This window comes from Erithacus rubecula (assembly GCF_903797595.1).
Source record: "Erithacus rubecula genome assembly, chromosome: 2".
Lineage (NCBI taxonomy): Eukaryota > Metazoa > Chordata > Aves > Passeriformes > Muscicapidae > Erithacus > Erithacus rubecula.
In genome coordinates this window covers 92,960,183-92,977,115 of record NC_136685.1, presented here as the reverse complement: position 1 = coordinate 92,977,115, position 16,933 = coordinate 92,960,183, and the positions used below count along the sequence as shown (strand labels likewise).

The following is a 16,933-nucleotide window of genomic DNA, read 5'->3' as shown; positions in this document are numbered from 1 at the left end:
ATGTGCCTGAGAAGCTGCAGAAAGCTCCCCTGCCTTTCAAAGTGGAGAGGGAAAGACAGATGCCAACTGCAGCTGGCTTTGGACAAGCAGGAAGTCTATCTCTGAACTGAAGGTAATAGAGAGCAAACCAGGAAATTGGAATTAAATTCTCACTACTGACATTGTTTTGCATCTGATTTGTCTTTAATTCAGCCTCTTCTTGTCAAAAAGGCTCTACCCTCTCTCATAAAAACATTGTGGAGGGCACATGGGTAACCTTCAGACACCCTTACAGTGCAATAGAGAAAACTACCCCACCAATTAAATGGAATATGGGCACAAGCAACAGTGCAGAGGGAAAAAAGGAAACACACTTGACCAAAGATACAAAAAGTCCCTTCTAAAAATCTTCCTTTCACAACAATATAAGAGGCATAAACACATATACTGTGCAGTAAAAAGCAATCTGAGATTATTGATTGAATTATCACAGAAGGTTTCATGGAAGTCAAGGATGTGAACCAACCACAGAATACTCTGCTGTGCTTTACTTTATGATTCACTTTTTGATTCCTCAACTAATACAACTGAATAAGGGACTTGTTAATTTTTTTTATCATGGAGACCAATTCCATCACCATTTTAAAATAAAATGAGATTATCTCCATTGATCATCTCAAGTTTTAGAAAGTGAAAAATTTACTGGAATTTGGTACCAACAAATTCAGTGTGCAGTTCTCAGATAGGAAGTAAAAACAGATAAAGTGGACTGGAAATCAGATTGCTTCCAGTAAATTCAAAACCAGATTGCTTCCACTGATGTCCTCCATAGGGTTTTTAATATAATTTCTTTCTTCTCACTCTTTGCTTATGTGCTAGTGAACAGTAAAAAAATATAATTTTATTCTATGTTTATAAAATTTATGCTTAATATCATCAGTGGTCTAAGCAATACAAGTTATGAAACAAGATTAAATGGCAAAGTACTAGCTACTGAATCTGGTTATCAATTGTAGGCAATTAAAAATGTGATATCCTGCAGAGATCAAATTCAGCACCTGTCATAATCATTGTCATTGCCAGTGATGGGAAGCCAAGTTCTGCTCTCAGTTCTGGTGGCACAAACTGGCACGTGTAGCTGTAGTCAGCTAAATCACCCTAGATTACAGTTTTAATTAGCAGAGGAATTTGGATAGGCTTAAACCTAGACTGCCTGTCTGGTTCATTAGTTAAAACTGACTTTACAGTCCCAGGTATTTAATGCTCTCCTATAGCAGATGCAGCAGAAAATGATATTTACTCCTAAAGCATCAGAGAATCCAGAGCCCTGATGTGGGACAGAGAGGTCAAATCATGCACCTCTTAACAAATTCTTTCAAGTTTTTGGCTCATTGATACAGACAGTATGGGAGAAGGTGGTCATCCTATGCTTGAGCACAGAGAAAGGAAAGTATTTCAAAAAGGAAAACTTGTGCCACTGAATGAAAAAGTAAAAAATAAAGCATTAGCATCACATGACATCCTTCGGTTTTTGAATTTCCAAATTACTTTCCTGCCTCCTCCAGCAAAGAGGAAAGCCATTAACATAAAAATCACCATCTGGCTCCCTAAGACCGGCCCAGTAAATCAGTTTTGCAAAGCCCAGCTGAGTTCCCAGAGTGTCCCTGCTCATCCCAGCCTCACTCCCCGGGGCCAGCCCCAGCCCCAGCCCCAGCCCCAGCCCCAGGCTGTACTCACTGCATGTGCCGGGTTGCACTGGTCGATGGGGCTCTTGAAGTCTGTCCGAAGCTCATCAAAGGCAATTATCTGAAAAACAGGTTTTTCAAGTCCTGTCATGAGTGCTCCTTCAAACACTTATTTTCCTTAAGGGACTAATTAGGTGCGTTGCCTGCCTTCCTCGCTTTCCAGGGGAAATATGGAAAAATTGCTTCCCCACAAAGTGCCTTTAGAACTAAGCAGTTAAAACAAAACATGGGATACTCCTACGTGTGACACCTAGAGCTCATTAATTTGTCACTCTGCAAAATCATATCTATAGCCTTTTCAGTGTTGCTGCTTTCCATATTTCTTCCCTCTTATCAGCAAGATTTCTTTTCTCAGATTCCCACATGACACAAAACTACTTCACAAACGAATACATCTCTTTTTTATGGAAAAGTCATTAGCTGCCTAAAACATAGAGATGCATCTGATGTTCCAGGTTTAGTACATAAGCAGTCCATTTTTTTTAGTTGTTAAACCTACCACAGTTGCTAATTCTGAATCAGTATCAACTTCACCATTAAGCTGCTATTCATTAATAAGCACACTCCTCAAAAAGTAAAGAACTCTAGAGCAAACATCCCCTTCTTAAATTCTGGTCTCTCATTAATGGAGAGATGTCTTTTACTCAGGTCATTCTGTTTCCTCCATTAACAGATGGATTGAGACATTTCTGGTGCTTTTAAAGCACAGCAGATAAGTTGTCTGTAAAAATAATAGTATTTGATAGCTTTTTCTTGGAAAATCTTCTGTTAGATCAAGTGAAGAGCTGGAGTTTTCTTGGAAGAACTGTTTTCTTGGAAAGAAAACAGCTGTAATAATCCTCAGCACACTTCACTCAAAGATCTCAAAGCACATTCTTAAATTTGTGTTTGCCTTCTAGCAATACCTTTTCTGCTGCTTTTGTCCTGCTTCACCCAAGGAAGGAAAGCTCATTGACAGACCTCACATAAACAGATGTTAAAACAATGATTTCTTTTTAGGCACTTTACAAACCAATGTGTCTGTTCTTAATAAAAGAAGATGGGAGAACAGGGCAGGGAGTACAGTCTGGTAATTATGAGTGCAACAGCCATTCCTTGGTGTCTAACAGCGTGCCTGCAGCCTGGCTGCTCAGGAAAAAAACAGCTGGGTGTTGGTCAGCACAGACCTGCTGCATAGCCAAAACACATCCCTTTAGCAGAGATGGAAGGCAGGAGCAGAAAACCTGCAAGTGACCTGGCCCTGAGTCATAATAATCTGGTGAGAGGCTCGAGAACAAAACCCAGAGCTACAATCCATGAATTTCAGCTCCACTCCTCATCCCACTCTAATGCTGCATTCATGCCACTGAAGCACATTTAAAAATCAAAAGTGTGGCATTTTGCAAGAGCACTCCACAGAATTCAATTTATTCAACTATGACAAGTCAAAGTGGCAGAATAAACCACAAAAGGAACTATAAAATGTGATTACAAGTGAAGCATTTTTCCCTATGGATGCAGTATCTCTCCAAGTCAGGAATTAGATCTGCAATGGTAAAAGAGCAACCAACAGAAGCTGTGAGGGGCTTGCAGTACATTTGTGAGGAATAAGGCTCATGACACCTCTGTATTTAATATTTCTTGGACAGGTCTTCATATCCTCCAGCTGGACTGCTAAGAGGGTTACACATGAGGCACACATAGAATTGAATATCTCCCTGCAACTGGATATCAGCATCAGCACTAACAGAAATGGAGAAGGATGGAAAAAAGGTTAGCTTCAAATACACTGCATATTTATGTTTGCTTGTATTTTTCTTTCTTTTTCCTCCTTTTTTTTCCCCCCCCTTCACTAACATTCCCAGCTCTGTACCTAAACCTCCCCTCTTTATTTGATGCCTGCAAGTTATGACAATGCTAAGAGACATTCCTGCTACACCTGAAAGAGTCTGAGGTCTGGTTTCAAGCACACATGACTGGAGGAAAGTTTCTTCAATACAAGTTTCAACGTCTCTCTGGAAGGAGGCTGAAAAAGATAAATTCTCCTCAAGCTATTTTTAAAAAAAAGTCCCACAATAGTTTATATTTTGTTAAATCTTTAGAAACAGAAGTCTAGTGACAACATGAAAATATCTATTTTAATTTATGAAAAAGCACATTCATATTTCCAGTTTCTCAGTACAGTGGAAAAACATAAAGCATAGGTAGGCCCACGATTACAGAAATATATAGAAACTCCCAAAGCATTTTGGGGGCATGGTTTGCTTTTGTTTTGCTGTTGGGAGTGGGGTGTGCTGAGGGTATTTTTGTTGTTCTTAAATCTTACAATGTTGTTTGTACTAAATCTAAAGCCACAACTGAGTAAAACTGTAGCTTCTTAAGATTAGCAGTTGCTCACAACACACTGAGTAACTGTGCAACAAATGATATTATATTACTGAAAATACAGCTGGGCTGTGCTGCAGCAGGGTTTACATAATTAATTAGGAAACATTTTCCTCTTTCAATTATAATTTGCCTTCTGAAGCAGTTTAATGCCCTGGGGCATTGAGTGGCTGGAGCTGCCATTTTTGCATCCAGACCCCAAATAACCAAGTGCTTGTCTCCATGAAGCATTTCACAAAGCTCCCAGGGGAGCTGCAGTGCTCTGACCACAGCCAGAGGAAGAACCTCCTGCCTGCTCCCTTTTCAGCTGGATGCAGTTCAGCTGCCTGATGCCCACACATCTGCTGAGCTGGACATGCTCACCTCAAAAACTGCACATTTCTTTTTAGCAGCATCTTGAGCTGAGCAGTTCATCTCACCTTGTCTTGGGACAATGTAATGGATCCCAGTCAGGGCACTCCATGAGAAATTCTATCCTTTTCCCTTTGTAAATGAATGTATTTTATAAAGCATTCCTCATCTAGTAGTTATCCTGTCTAATTTGATGGGGGGTGGCAATCAAGACAACAAATCATGCACCTGCATGGATATCAGCAGCCCAACCTCTCCAAAGGCCATACAATAAATCCACTGCTCCAAAGAAAAATGACCAGCCCCTGGTCACAAAGATGAACAGAATTTGGAAACACATGCTAAGGACTGGACAAAAAAGGAGAAATTTATTTCTGTTAGTAAATATTAATGTCATGTACAGCTTCATAGACAAGAGAAGGACCATCTGACATTTATTTAGGAACTTGAAGGAAAAAAAGCCCCAAAACACCAAGTTATCTGTTGACACACAAAGCCTTATGAGGAAAAGAAAAAGTGCATCATGTTTAGCAATATTTTATAACTACTGCAGAAACAGGCCAGGGATGGAATGGATAATGCACTATCTTCTGTCCTGGAGAATTTTCCACATTGCAAATCACTGCAGGAACTTTGTCCTGCCTCTGTCCTAGCCATGCTTTTTCCTGGTGAGAGAAGTGCCCTTGTGTGTGTTTTCCACCTAATAAAACTAAAATTCTATAAAAATACTGCTGGCAGTCTCTGGTGATTCACACCATCTGCAAATCTCAAAACTCCCAGTACAAGGCAGCAAGGAGTTTGCCCCAATTTATACACATAATGCACCAATGAGATCATGATGACAATGCATGTTTCAATTGCAAGTGTATTTATTAAATTTGTTTTAATTACCTGCACTCTCTCTGCTTATCAGAGAGACCATAACGGCTTTGAATAAGGAACTACTCTCACAAGATTGAACATGAATTTTGCTTTCTATGCTTATGTACCCATCAAAATGAAAATTTCCCTTTAAACTAGAAATTAGCTATGATACCTCATTTTTAGGGAAGATACATTTTTTTTTAATCACTGAGCTCTTACAAAAACATATTTTAATTGAGAATGTGGTGGTTTAAGGTGGCAGTGAAGTTGGTGTAGGTGTGAATGCAGTGACAGCAAAGAAGTTGGATATTATTGCCTACTGGCATCTCAGGAAAGTTAAGATAAAACAGAACTTGATGACAACCACACCAACCAGAGAACAGAACAGTAACACCTAACATATGCTTCCTTGCCACCACCCTGTCAGTGCACCACCACCCCAATTGGAGGAACAGTGTTTAATGGTTAATTTAGACAATTTGTCTCCCCTCCCTCTCCCAGGCCGTTCACAGGCTGGGCTGTGGCTGCAAGCACATGGACAGAAGGCAGGAGCAGGCTGTGCTCCTAAAGGCTTGCCTGCCCAGCAGCTGAGGCACAGACATGAACTGTGTCAGGAAAAAGTGTTTGGACCTGAGCTGGTCCAAACTGGCTGGGGTACACTGCTGGGTTTTGTTGGGAAGGAATGAGAAAGGACCTGGAAGGGAAGGGGAGTGAGGGAGCCCATAAAGAGCTGCAGAGAACAGTGAACAACAGTGACAGACTGAGAGAATGTTTTTTCTTGCTACCCAATTCTTACCATGATATGAAATGAACCTGAATAAGAAATTTACCTATGAGGTGTTCCTCATCCCTCTTTGTTCTCTGGTTCAATTGATCTGCTTAATGTTACCAAGCATGAAAGATAATTCAAAATTCTATGAATGGAGGGGTGACCTGCCTCAAATTCCAGTGAATTTTATGCTTTTTATCATGCTGTATTTCCTGTCTATATCCATTTGTGAAGCATCTCCTATTAAAAAAGGGAAGAAGTCTCAAGTTTTGGTTTTCACCACACCTCTGCATGCAACACAGTAGCTTCCCAGACCAGTGGATCTGAAATGCTGGTGATAAGAATCTTAGCAATAGAGCCAAATCAAGGGCAAAGAAAAAAGTGAGATGAAAAGTATTCCTTTCTTCTCTTTTCTTTCCCCAAGTATTTAATTTTCTGAGTATTACAGTTATTAATTCACCACATATTAATAAAAGTAAACAACAGTAATAACAACGCTTTGCAGTTAAAAATCTGCCTCCAAAGCAATGAAGGTCTTAATAAAGGAAAAAATATTTTTCATTTTTTATAAAAGGGAAAAAGTGAAGCTCAAAGAAATTGAATTATTTACAGAATCAGTGGCAGAAGAGCAAGGCCTCTGGATTGTTGCACCCTCTCAAGTTTAGGGGAAACAGAGAATATTGTCAGTACACTAATAACATGAGAATTGCAACCATGCACATCTGTCTAGATTATTTTGCTTTGTTGTTCATTTCTAGAGCAGAGCACTGCTTTAAGCAGAGCCTTTTTGGATTAAGGTTGCAAATGGTTTTAAGTCACTCAAGGGTAGAAAATTGTTCTATTTGTCAGATTTCACACTAACAATTGCATGGCATTTCCTTGCTCTACTTAGCTTGAACCTCACATGCTGCCACCATCAAACAGCCCTCCACACAAAAACCCAAAATGTGGCTCCATCCAGGGCTGCACAAACACCTGAGCACCCAGTCTATATCTCTCTACTGAAGTTCTTCTGTCTGTAAAAGGATGATACATTTAGGACAACACAATTTAAACTTTTTAGGCTCTAACTGGAAGCTTAAGCTAACTTAAGTCATGAAAACCTTGTGTAATTTCTTAAGTATTTAAGCCAGATGCTAAGGCTTTTCCAATAGAAAGTCCAATATGCAAATTTAAAAATGCATAATTCTGTAAGCATGACTCAAAATTATTTCCTACCTACCTATGGAAACATGGAGGTGTAATTGTACTACTCAAAGTAAATACTGATGAAAATCCATAGAGGGAAGAGGAAGGCTCTTTTGCTGAGAGCATGTGTGCACAGACATGCCAGCCTGCACTGCTATATTTAAACCTCTGTATTTATTCTGCATAGATAAAAACTGTATGAGTGAAAATGTAACAAAATTTAGAAGCATGCCAACCCTATACAGATGGACAAAAGCAATATTACTGTATCAACTACAGAAATCAGATTTCCAAGCCTGCAGAGAGATGCAGGGGAAACCACTAAGAATTAAGAACAACTATTTGGCAACTGCCCAAAACAGTCCACACCTAATAGAACAAGCATGAAAAACTCCACACAATGAAAACCACAGAAATTTATCTTCAGAAACGCAATCTCGCTGTACAGACCTTTGATTGAAAAGTTACTGCATCCATGGTACTGGTCATTGTTGCAACACTGGAGATCACAGTGTGGAAAAGCAACCTGATTCCTGAATGTAAAGAATTCATATTGTAAATTTTGACAAAACCTCTAAAAACCCTCAGCAACTGCAAAATTCTGTTGTGCACACAATGTTTCCAGAAGGATGATATGACAAGCATCTACTGACAGATTTCTACAACTGCTATGAAATGGGCTTTTAAAAATAATTTCATCTAACTGCAAGGTGAAAGAGTTTTTACTGGCTAACAACAGGATTCTGGTCACAGATTTCACTCGCTTACCACAGATACTGAAATATCTTCCCTAGTCATCCTGAAACTGAGATGTCAACCTCCTCTCCTGCAGCAGAGAGACAAATGTCCCACTGATTCACCATAGACAGAGATGACCTGTGCTTTTATCACAACTTCATACCCACTCACTGTCTTCCAGTCTACACCAGCTGAAATCCAGCCAGACAAAAATCAGCTGTGCACATAAAAAGTGCATTTTGTTCAGAGAAGGAAGACAAGCAGCAAGCTGTGCAGGAGGGATGATGCTAATATAGCTGTACAGAGCCTGTTTCTAAATAGGTTAATAGTTTTGCTCCCTGCAGCTAGAACACATTTCCAAACAGACCACAAGCGGAGGAGGAATTTTTAAGGTAAGTCCAGACTCCCATCCCTCCTTCCCTCCCAAAGGATTTCTCCCAAAGGATTGCATAATTCTGTTGTCACGATTCTTCTTTTTTTTTTTTTTTTTAACCTTACTTTACTGCATTCACTACAGGGAACCAGTTCAGAAACCAGCAGTGTTCTGTGGATCAAACACCCCACAACTCACCCCTCAGTGGGACACAAACACTTCCTACCAACACAAAAGATAAAACCCCACATTTTCAATTAGCACCTCAACTGGTGAATACATCACATGGCTCTGAACAGAATGGAAACTTTTGTCTAAGCAGAGATGCAATACTTCCATTTAATTACATTCAGTGTGGTAGAAACAATTCTACCTCAGCTGACTGGTGACTCCATGGGTCAGTGGTGAAATTATTGTCAGGGTCTGAACCAAAGGCAGCAGGTATGGTTGGTATTCCCAAGCACTTGTATGTGTGCTCTTCTCTTTTTTCCATTAAAATCCTACAGAGGATTTGACAGTGTTTCCCACCAGCCCCAAAGGCACAAAATCTATGCATCCTTGCAGGCTGGGGGAAATATGGGTGGAATCTCTGCAGCAACAGGGAAGAGAGGATAAATCTCCCACACTCCTTGTACTTCTGACACAAGTACGCCGCCAATATTCTCTTCCTGCATATGGTCTCCTCCTCCTACATGCAATGGGGTATTTAATGTGGATTCTTTATGAAACAAACAGGTTTTTCCATTTAGACAACAAGATCAAAATCCTTTAATCATTTCAGATCTCTGGTTCAGCACCAAAACCCCAAGATCAGTTATTGACAGAGCACCAGTGACACCAAACATCATTCTGGGAATGCTGTCACTTCTTAGTTAGATATTAAATTGATTTGATGGCCAGGATTGGAAAAGCAAACAATCTGCTACAACAAAGTGAGGATTCCCAGTCACAGCCACATTCAGCAAACTAAGAGAAGGCATCACAGGATCACAGCATGTGTCAGATTGGAAGGGACCACAGTGTGTCCAACCTCCCTGCTCAAGCAGGATCATCCCAGAGCACATGGCACAGGATTGTGTCCATATGGAATATCTCCAGTGAGGGACACACCACACCCTCTCTGGGCAGTCTGTCCCAGTGCTCAGTCACTGCACAGGAAATGTTTTCCCTCCTATTCAGGTGGAACTTGTGTGCATCAGTTTCTGCCCATTGCCTCTTGTCCCATTGCCTGGCATCACTAAGAAGAGCCTGGATCCTTCCTCTTGGCACCCTCCCTTGAGATACTGGCTGACATTGATGAGGTCCCCTCTCAGCCACCCCTTCTTGAGGCTGAACAGGCTCAGCTCCCCCAGCCTTTCCTCATAAGGGAGATCCTCCAGTCCCTTGATCAAAACAAAGGTCATCGTAACAAAATCATACAGATTCTTGCACTAGCTTTTCCTTCTGTCCTGGAAAGGATGTAAACAAGGGCCACATCTGCAGATAAACTGAGCAAGCATGTGTCTAAACTTAAGCCAAGGCTTCACCCCTAGTCTGGATCTCTTCAATGGGCCAAGAGGAAATTATGGGAGTTTGGATCCAAGCTTTACACCTGAGGTGTCAAACTCAGACCTGTGGCTCTGATTCAGAGAATATCTAGTGCAGATGAATTGGTTTGCAGATCCCCCAACCAAGCAGGGGAAGATAAAATAAGCATTATTTTCTATCCATGCCCAAGAGAGGCTGGGGAACTCTCTTTTCAGCACAAGAGATAGCAGTGCTTTGCCCTTGCTTCTCTTTATCCTAAATTCCATATCAACTAAGAAAACACAGTAAGAAATGAAACAACTTTGATGCCTTTCTCACTGCCTCTATATCACAGATGCATCACTACAGACTTGTACATCTACTACTTGCATAGGCCAAATTCTTCACTATCCAGTATTTTCCACATCAAACTGGGGACAGGCTAAACATGAACTGGTGAAACACCTGTACAAGAGTCAGGTGCAAAACACAGGAGGAAAGGTGGCCTGGTTACAGTGGACCTATAGTTGGTTTACTCTGTCTGGAAGCAAGATATAAATGTGAGAGCATTTGTTTTTCTGCTCTTGTTTTCCTCAAAATTACAAATAATTTCTAATTTATCTCACCTTAAATAGAGTGTGTTCCCATGCAATGTTTCTACTTATCTTTTTTATTCTCATCAGAATTCTAGTATATGCAAAGAGAAACACACAGATGCATTACAGTCACAAAGCTCCATCTTCATAAATTATTCTCAAAATGAACTGAAGAGCTTTTTCTATTACTTAAGAGCCCAAAGCTGATAATCCAAAGCTAGGAATAAACAGGCTGTTTCTGCAGAATAAATTCAGGGAAAGGGTAGTAAACAGATGGGAGAATGCACCAATATAGGTACAGCTAGAAAAAATATTTGCCCCAAAGATGATGGTAAGAGAATGAGATCAAAAGAGAAGATTCTTTTCAGTATCAGTAGATAAAAGTCATGGGTGAAAGTGGCCAGCTGGCTGGTGCTGTCTCTAAGCAAGTATGCAATCTTACCACCACAACACAATTTGTTCTTTTATTGTGCTTCCAAAGACTCCTACATATTGCTGCAAGTTATTATTTTGATATTTTAAAGTTCTGCTATGCTGATAAATGCTGGGAGAAGCATTACCTTCCTTTCCCCCACACACTCCTTAGTTTTCCTCTCAGATTTCTCATTGCTGCTGAGGCTTTTCCTCCTTTCTCACGTGTTCTCCATCCATACCAGAAGCAATTTGTGCACATTCACCAAAATCCTGAAGTCACATAAAGGAATCTGGGTTCTGCCACTAAAAAATCTGCTCAAGCATGTCACACATTACACCATACCCACACACAAGACTCATGACACAGGCTGTCCAAAAACATCCACCACCTGAATTAACCATACCTTCTGGACTCAGGCAGCCTCAAATAACTGCCTCCCAAATGAGAATGAGAACACAGCAATCTTCCTTCTTGTTAGCCCCTTGTTCATAGATGGATTTTCTTCCTCTCATTTCCTCTTTCCTTCACATCTTTCTCCCTGAAATTCTCCCTCCCATGGTTCCATTTTCCCCCTTTCCAATCATTTTTATTCCCCATTACCCACTCAGCAGTGGGGGTTCTACTAATGCTGTCTCAGAAGCCTGTGGCAGGCAGAAATTCTGCTGGATCTGTGCTTCCTGGCTTTCAGTGGCACAGCAGGAGCCCAGCTGGACCAGCAAGAGGCAGGACAATGGAACAGGCAGGGCAGCATCAGGCAGGGATGACTACATTAAAGACTTTCCAAGTTTTCTTTCTTTGCCAAAAAGAGGCCAGGCAGACCTTGGAGGAAATAAATCCAAGGCTAAGACACACACACACAAATGTAAAATAACCTTCAGCCACACAGCTGTGTTTGCAGGGCTAAGGCAAGGGGAAGCAATAAAGCAGCACTGGAGCTGTGGGTGCAGAAAAGAGGGAAGGGAAAGCGGCACAGATATGTGCAGAAGTGACCAAAAATTGAGATTAAAAGAACAGCAACCCAAAAAGCATCCTCATCTGTTCAGCTATGTTCTCATAAAACTCCTCAGTTTAATTACAGGAGCATGATTAAGGATACATTTCAGCATAGCTCCAAACAGGCCTGTCACTTGGATGATCAGCAAATCAATTTTCTAAAGGATCTGCTAATAGTGTTTATATAATTCTGAGGGAAGAACAACTCTGAAGTACAGGCAATCAAATTGGTTTCAGTGGAGCCTTCATTATGTTTGCTTATAAATGCCCACTCTGTGAATGTATAAAGAAGTTTCTAGTTAGATGGTGATACAATGTGAACTATTTAGCCCAAACTCATAGCGTGATAAAATAATAATGCAACAGAAGATTGACTAAACAATTACACACTCGAAACTGTGACTCACACACAGCGTGAAGATGGTTGGCATTTAAATGCATTTTAAAAATCAAATGTCATTCTATTAAAAAAAAATGCTGCTTGTATCAACAAGGCCTGGCACTTGCACACTATCTGGTATGAGATAATTGCAGGGGCTATAAGTTTCTAATTATCAGAATTTTACTGTAGGTTTCCTCAATTCTTTAAGCTTTGATTTCTCCAGCAACGTGCTTAGCCTTCCAGATGTATTTAAAAAAAACAATCTATATTTGACAGCTAGAATATGACATGACCTGCAAAAGCATAGAAATACAGAAGGACCCAAAACCAACTCAGATTTTTCATGACCTGTTACATTGGTGGGGGAGTTGCAAGCTGTGTACAGTGGAAGAATTCAGTGATGGCACTACTTCTTCATCTCCCTTATGTTCTGCTTCATGTGTTCACATTATCAAAACTGGAGCTACAAGTTCAGCACTCCTGCAGTATCTTGCTGAGAAAGCCTACTTCTATTGTAAATGATTTATGATTTAAATGTAACTTTCCACAATGACACTCCTAAAATAAACCCTTGCTTTATAGCAATACCTTTTCAATGGGAAGCAAAGAAAAATGTAGAGATTTTGTCCTGCCTGCACAAGGTGCACTGATGCCTCTCTGAATTTAAACCTACCCTGTGTTTAAAGCCATTCCCTCTTTTCTTTCACTACATGTCCTAGTAAAAAGTCCCTCTCCAGCTTTCTTGTAGGCACTTTTCCAGTTATAGTATCTCCCTGGAGCCTTCTCTGCTCCAGGCTGAACAATTCCAATTCTTTCAGCCTTCTCAGGGTGCTCCAAGCTGCTGAACTACACTGGACCCACTCTAAGAGTCACATTGTTCGTGCATTGATGGCCCAGAGCTGGAGACAGCACTCCAGGTGTGTTCTCATGGGAGCACAGTACAGGGGAGAATCCCCCCCTGATCTGCTGCCGCTGCCTCCTCTGATGCAGCCCAGGACACGTTTGTCTTTCTGGCTGTGAGCTCACATTGCCAGGTCAGGCTGAGCTCTCACCAACCAGGGCCCCTGAGTCCTTCTCCCCAGGGCTGCCCTCCCTCCATTCTCCACCCTGGCTGTGTTTGTGGCTGGGATTGCCCTGGCACAGGGGCAGGATCTGGTCCTTGTCCCTGTTGAATGTCAGGAGGCTCACACAGGCTCAGCTCTCAGCTGCCAGGGTCCCTGGGGATGGCATCCCTTCCCTCCCATGGGCTGACCACACCCCACAGTGCATTAAACCCACTGAGGGTGACCTTGGTTCCATTCTCCATGCCACTGACAGAGTCACTGAACTGTGCTGGTTCCAATTCCCACTCCTGAGGAACAGCCCTTGTCACTGGTCTCAACAATTGAGCTGTTTGTTCTGTTGCTGAGAGTGCAACTATCCAGCCAATTCCTTATCCATCTTTCTAATCTATGTCTCTCCAGTTTAGAGGCAAGGATGTCATTCAGGACAGTGTCAAATGCTTTCCACAAGTCCATGCAGATGACATGCTTCTCCTCCCTCACCCACCAACACTGTAATCTTGTTGTAAAACATCACCAAATTTCTCAAATTTCTCAAATTGCCCTTAGTGAGGCCATGTTGGCTGTCACCAGTCATTTTATTCTTTTCCATGTGCCTTAGTATGGCATCTAGGAAGATTTGCTCCATGATCTTCCATTCAGTTTCCTGGGGTGGGTTCCACAGAATACAGCACAAAATTTTTCTCAGGGGAGTGCACCATGAGGATGACATAAAAGTCAGAAGCTGCAGCACAGAAATTCCAGCCATGTGTAAGAAAACAATGCTCACAGTGCAAAGAGTAAAGTACTGGAACAAGTTCTCAGTCTTGCAGAATCCCAGAGTGGATCAGATTGGAAGGGACCACACGGGTCATCTGGTCCAATCTCCTGTTCAAGCAGGGTCAAGCCAGAGCACATGGATTGTGTCCACATGGCTCTGGAATCTCTTCAGTGAGGGACACTCCACAGTTTTGTACTGAGGAGCCCAGAAGTGGACACAGCTCTCCAGATGTGCCTCACCAGGGCTGAGCAGAGGGGCAGGATCACCTCCCTTGACCTGCTGGCAGCAGTTTTCCTAATGAATATATCTGTGAATACTATTGGTCTTCTTGGCCACAAGAACATGCTGCTGGCTCAGGGACACTTATTGTTAAACCAGACCCCCAGGTCCTTCTCCACAGAGCTGCTTCCCAGCAGGTTGACCCCCAGCCTGGGGGTGCCTGGGGTTATTCCTGCCCAGGCACAGGACCCTGCATTTGCCCTTATGACCTTCAGACAGTCCCTCTCTGCCTATTTCTGTTGCGGTCCTTCTGGGCAACACCCACTGCTCTCCCCTCATCCATCCAGGCACTGTTTCATCTCTTCACCCATGGAGAGATCATAACTGATCTGGACAGGACCTCGAGCAGCCTGGCCTATCTTTGAAATTAGCCCTGCCTTGAAGAAGAGATTTGACTAGATGACTTCCTAGATTCCTTCCAATCAAAATTATTCTATGAACCTTTTATTATCTGTTGTAACAGGAACAGGACATGTCTGAAGTTGTAATTACTATCAAGGAACACAGGAACTGTTCTGTTAATAAAATTTCTTCTTGCTCTCTGCACACCATCACAGTCACAAGTTGAATTTTCTACAGGGAACTTCCAACTGTGAAACACTGGAAGGTGACCTAGTAAATCAAACCATATTTGACATTCTTCTGCCTTTATCCCATCAGTTGACTCTACCCTGTGACTTTAAGTGACTCTTTTCAGAATGGGAATAACAATAATTCTTGCCTGTTTCATGTGGGACAGATACTTTCCACAGGATTGGGAAGTGTTTTCCAAATTACCATCACCAGAAGAGTAAACCTCCCAGTATCCCCAGTTTACAGCTTTAGTGAAACCTAGTTCCATTGCCTGCTAGAGTTACCTCCAGCTGTCAGCAGCACATTTGTTATAAAGGAGGGGCACATCACAGGCACTGGCAAAAAGGAATGGGCCAAAGGGATGTCTGTTATCAGTATGGAAAACATTCTCTGCTGAGCTTCTTCCTCCTCCTGAAAAATACTTTGCTAAAATGGTATTTATGTTGGGGTCACAGTAATCCACTAAGCTGAGGGCTGAATTCAATGTTTTAAATGTGATTAAAGTAGTGTGTGGTGGCTGAATAAACAAATACACATAATGAGCTATAAACTCATGTCTCCAACTCAATCTAAGAGTTTTACTCATGGTCTAATAAAACATGACAGCTGTATTGCCTTGCTTATTAGCAAGCATAGGACTTATCTAAAAACACTAGAAATACATTATTTACCAATTTGGATATAAATCCCTTTAGTAAGTAGATTTTACAACTAATCCTAAGACCAAAAACCCCTCGGATATGTGACAACCAAATAACATTTAAATAGCTCTCTGCACATATTGTGGGAGGCACGAGACTCCACAGAATAATTTATTTTACACAGATAATGGAGTCACTGTGACTTGTGAGGCATCCAGAATTACAGCCAGTGGCAAACACACACCATTTAAAATCTTTCTCCAAATAAATCTCATTGTGACAGTTCAAGCATACACAGAGATCCTGCTTAGTCTTTCCACAGTATTTGTTTGTGTTGGAGCTCATAGACTTCTATGATAATTTTAATTATTATTTGAGCATGGCAAAGTTACTAAACTGAGATACACTTCTTTCCCAATATATAACAATTTGCTTCACAGCCTGTGCTGCCTGGACTAATATCTCTGTCAGCATTAATGTGACAAACTTCTGAAAGAAAAGTTGTAAGGGAGCTGTCAAGCTGTGTTATAGCCAGGGCAATCTGTGCTGTCTTTAAAAAGAGTGGAAATATCAAACTCATTCCTTAAACTGTCCTGGCTATAAAACCTTCAGGGACAATGTGCTTAGCTGCTTAGGCAAGAAAAGACATTTTCAAGTAATATATAAAACATACAGCAACAGCATCTGTGTTCCTCTTCATCAAACCTTAATCCTATTTTATTTTTAAGCACATAATTATCCAACATTCTGAGGGAAATGCATTAATGACTCATTAAAGAACAGTACTGAACTTCAATATCTGAAAGAAATTCAGGCTTGACCACAAGGAAAGAAAATTACTTTCTTTCTAAGATTTCTTTCTAAAGAATTGCAAAGAGGTTAAATTGAGCGGGCTGGTAGCTTTCACCAGGTTAGGTGAAAAGTTAAATCATAGATCTCTTTACAGGTTACAGGGCAGAGCTCTCCTCCAAAGCAAGTCACAGAAACAGTAATACACAGGTACACAGAGAACACTGATAGATCAGAGCACAGTTTGTGACCAAAGTGTTTTGCTCAACTGAATTTGCTATCAAGCCAGCCTTATGTGCTTTTTATGTGCCTTCAAAATTAAGGCTGTACAATTTATCAAAAATTAGGCTAGGAATTTTTTGAGCAAGCCTAAGTAAGTCAGAAACCAAATACTCACCAAATTGCACATCCATAACTCTTTGAGAGCTTTTTAATTTTTTACTTGAGCTATTGAAACTTGAGTGCTAATAAAATACAGTCCACATCACCAGGGCAGTACAGTGACAAAAAACAGAAGTGGCAACATGTTAGATGTGTATAGCACCTTCTGTCAGAAAGCAAAGACAT

General features: G+C 41.2%; 1 protein-coding gene across 1 annotated transcript in view; it reads right to left on the bottom strand.

The window, feature by feature from the left end:
- Positions 1–16,933, bottom strand: part of CNIH3 (cornichon family AMPA receptor auxiliary protein 3) — a 43,688-nt gene that overhangs the window by 22,465 nt on the left and 4,290 nt on the right. The window contains exon 2 of the mRNA XM_079299096.1: positions 1,717–1,785. Within this exon, the coding sequence (XP_079155222.1) occupies positions 1,717–1,785 (69 nt within the window). The remainder of the gene's footprint in view (positions 1–1,716; positions 1,786–16,933) is intronic.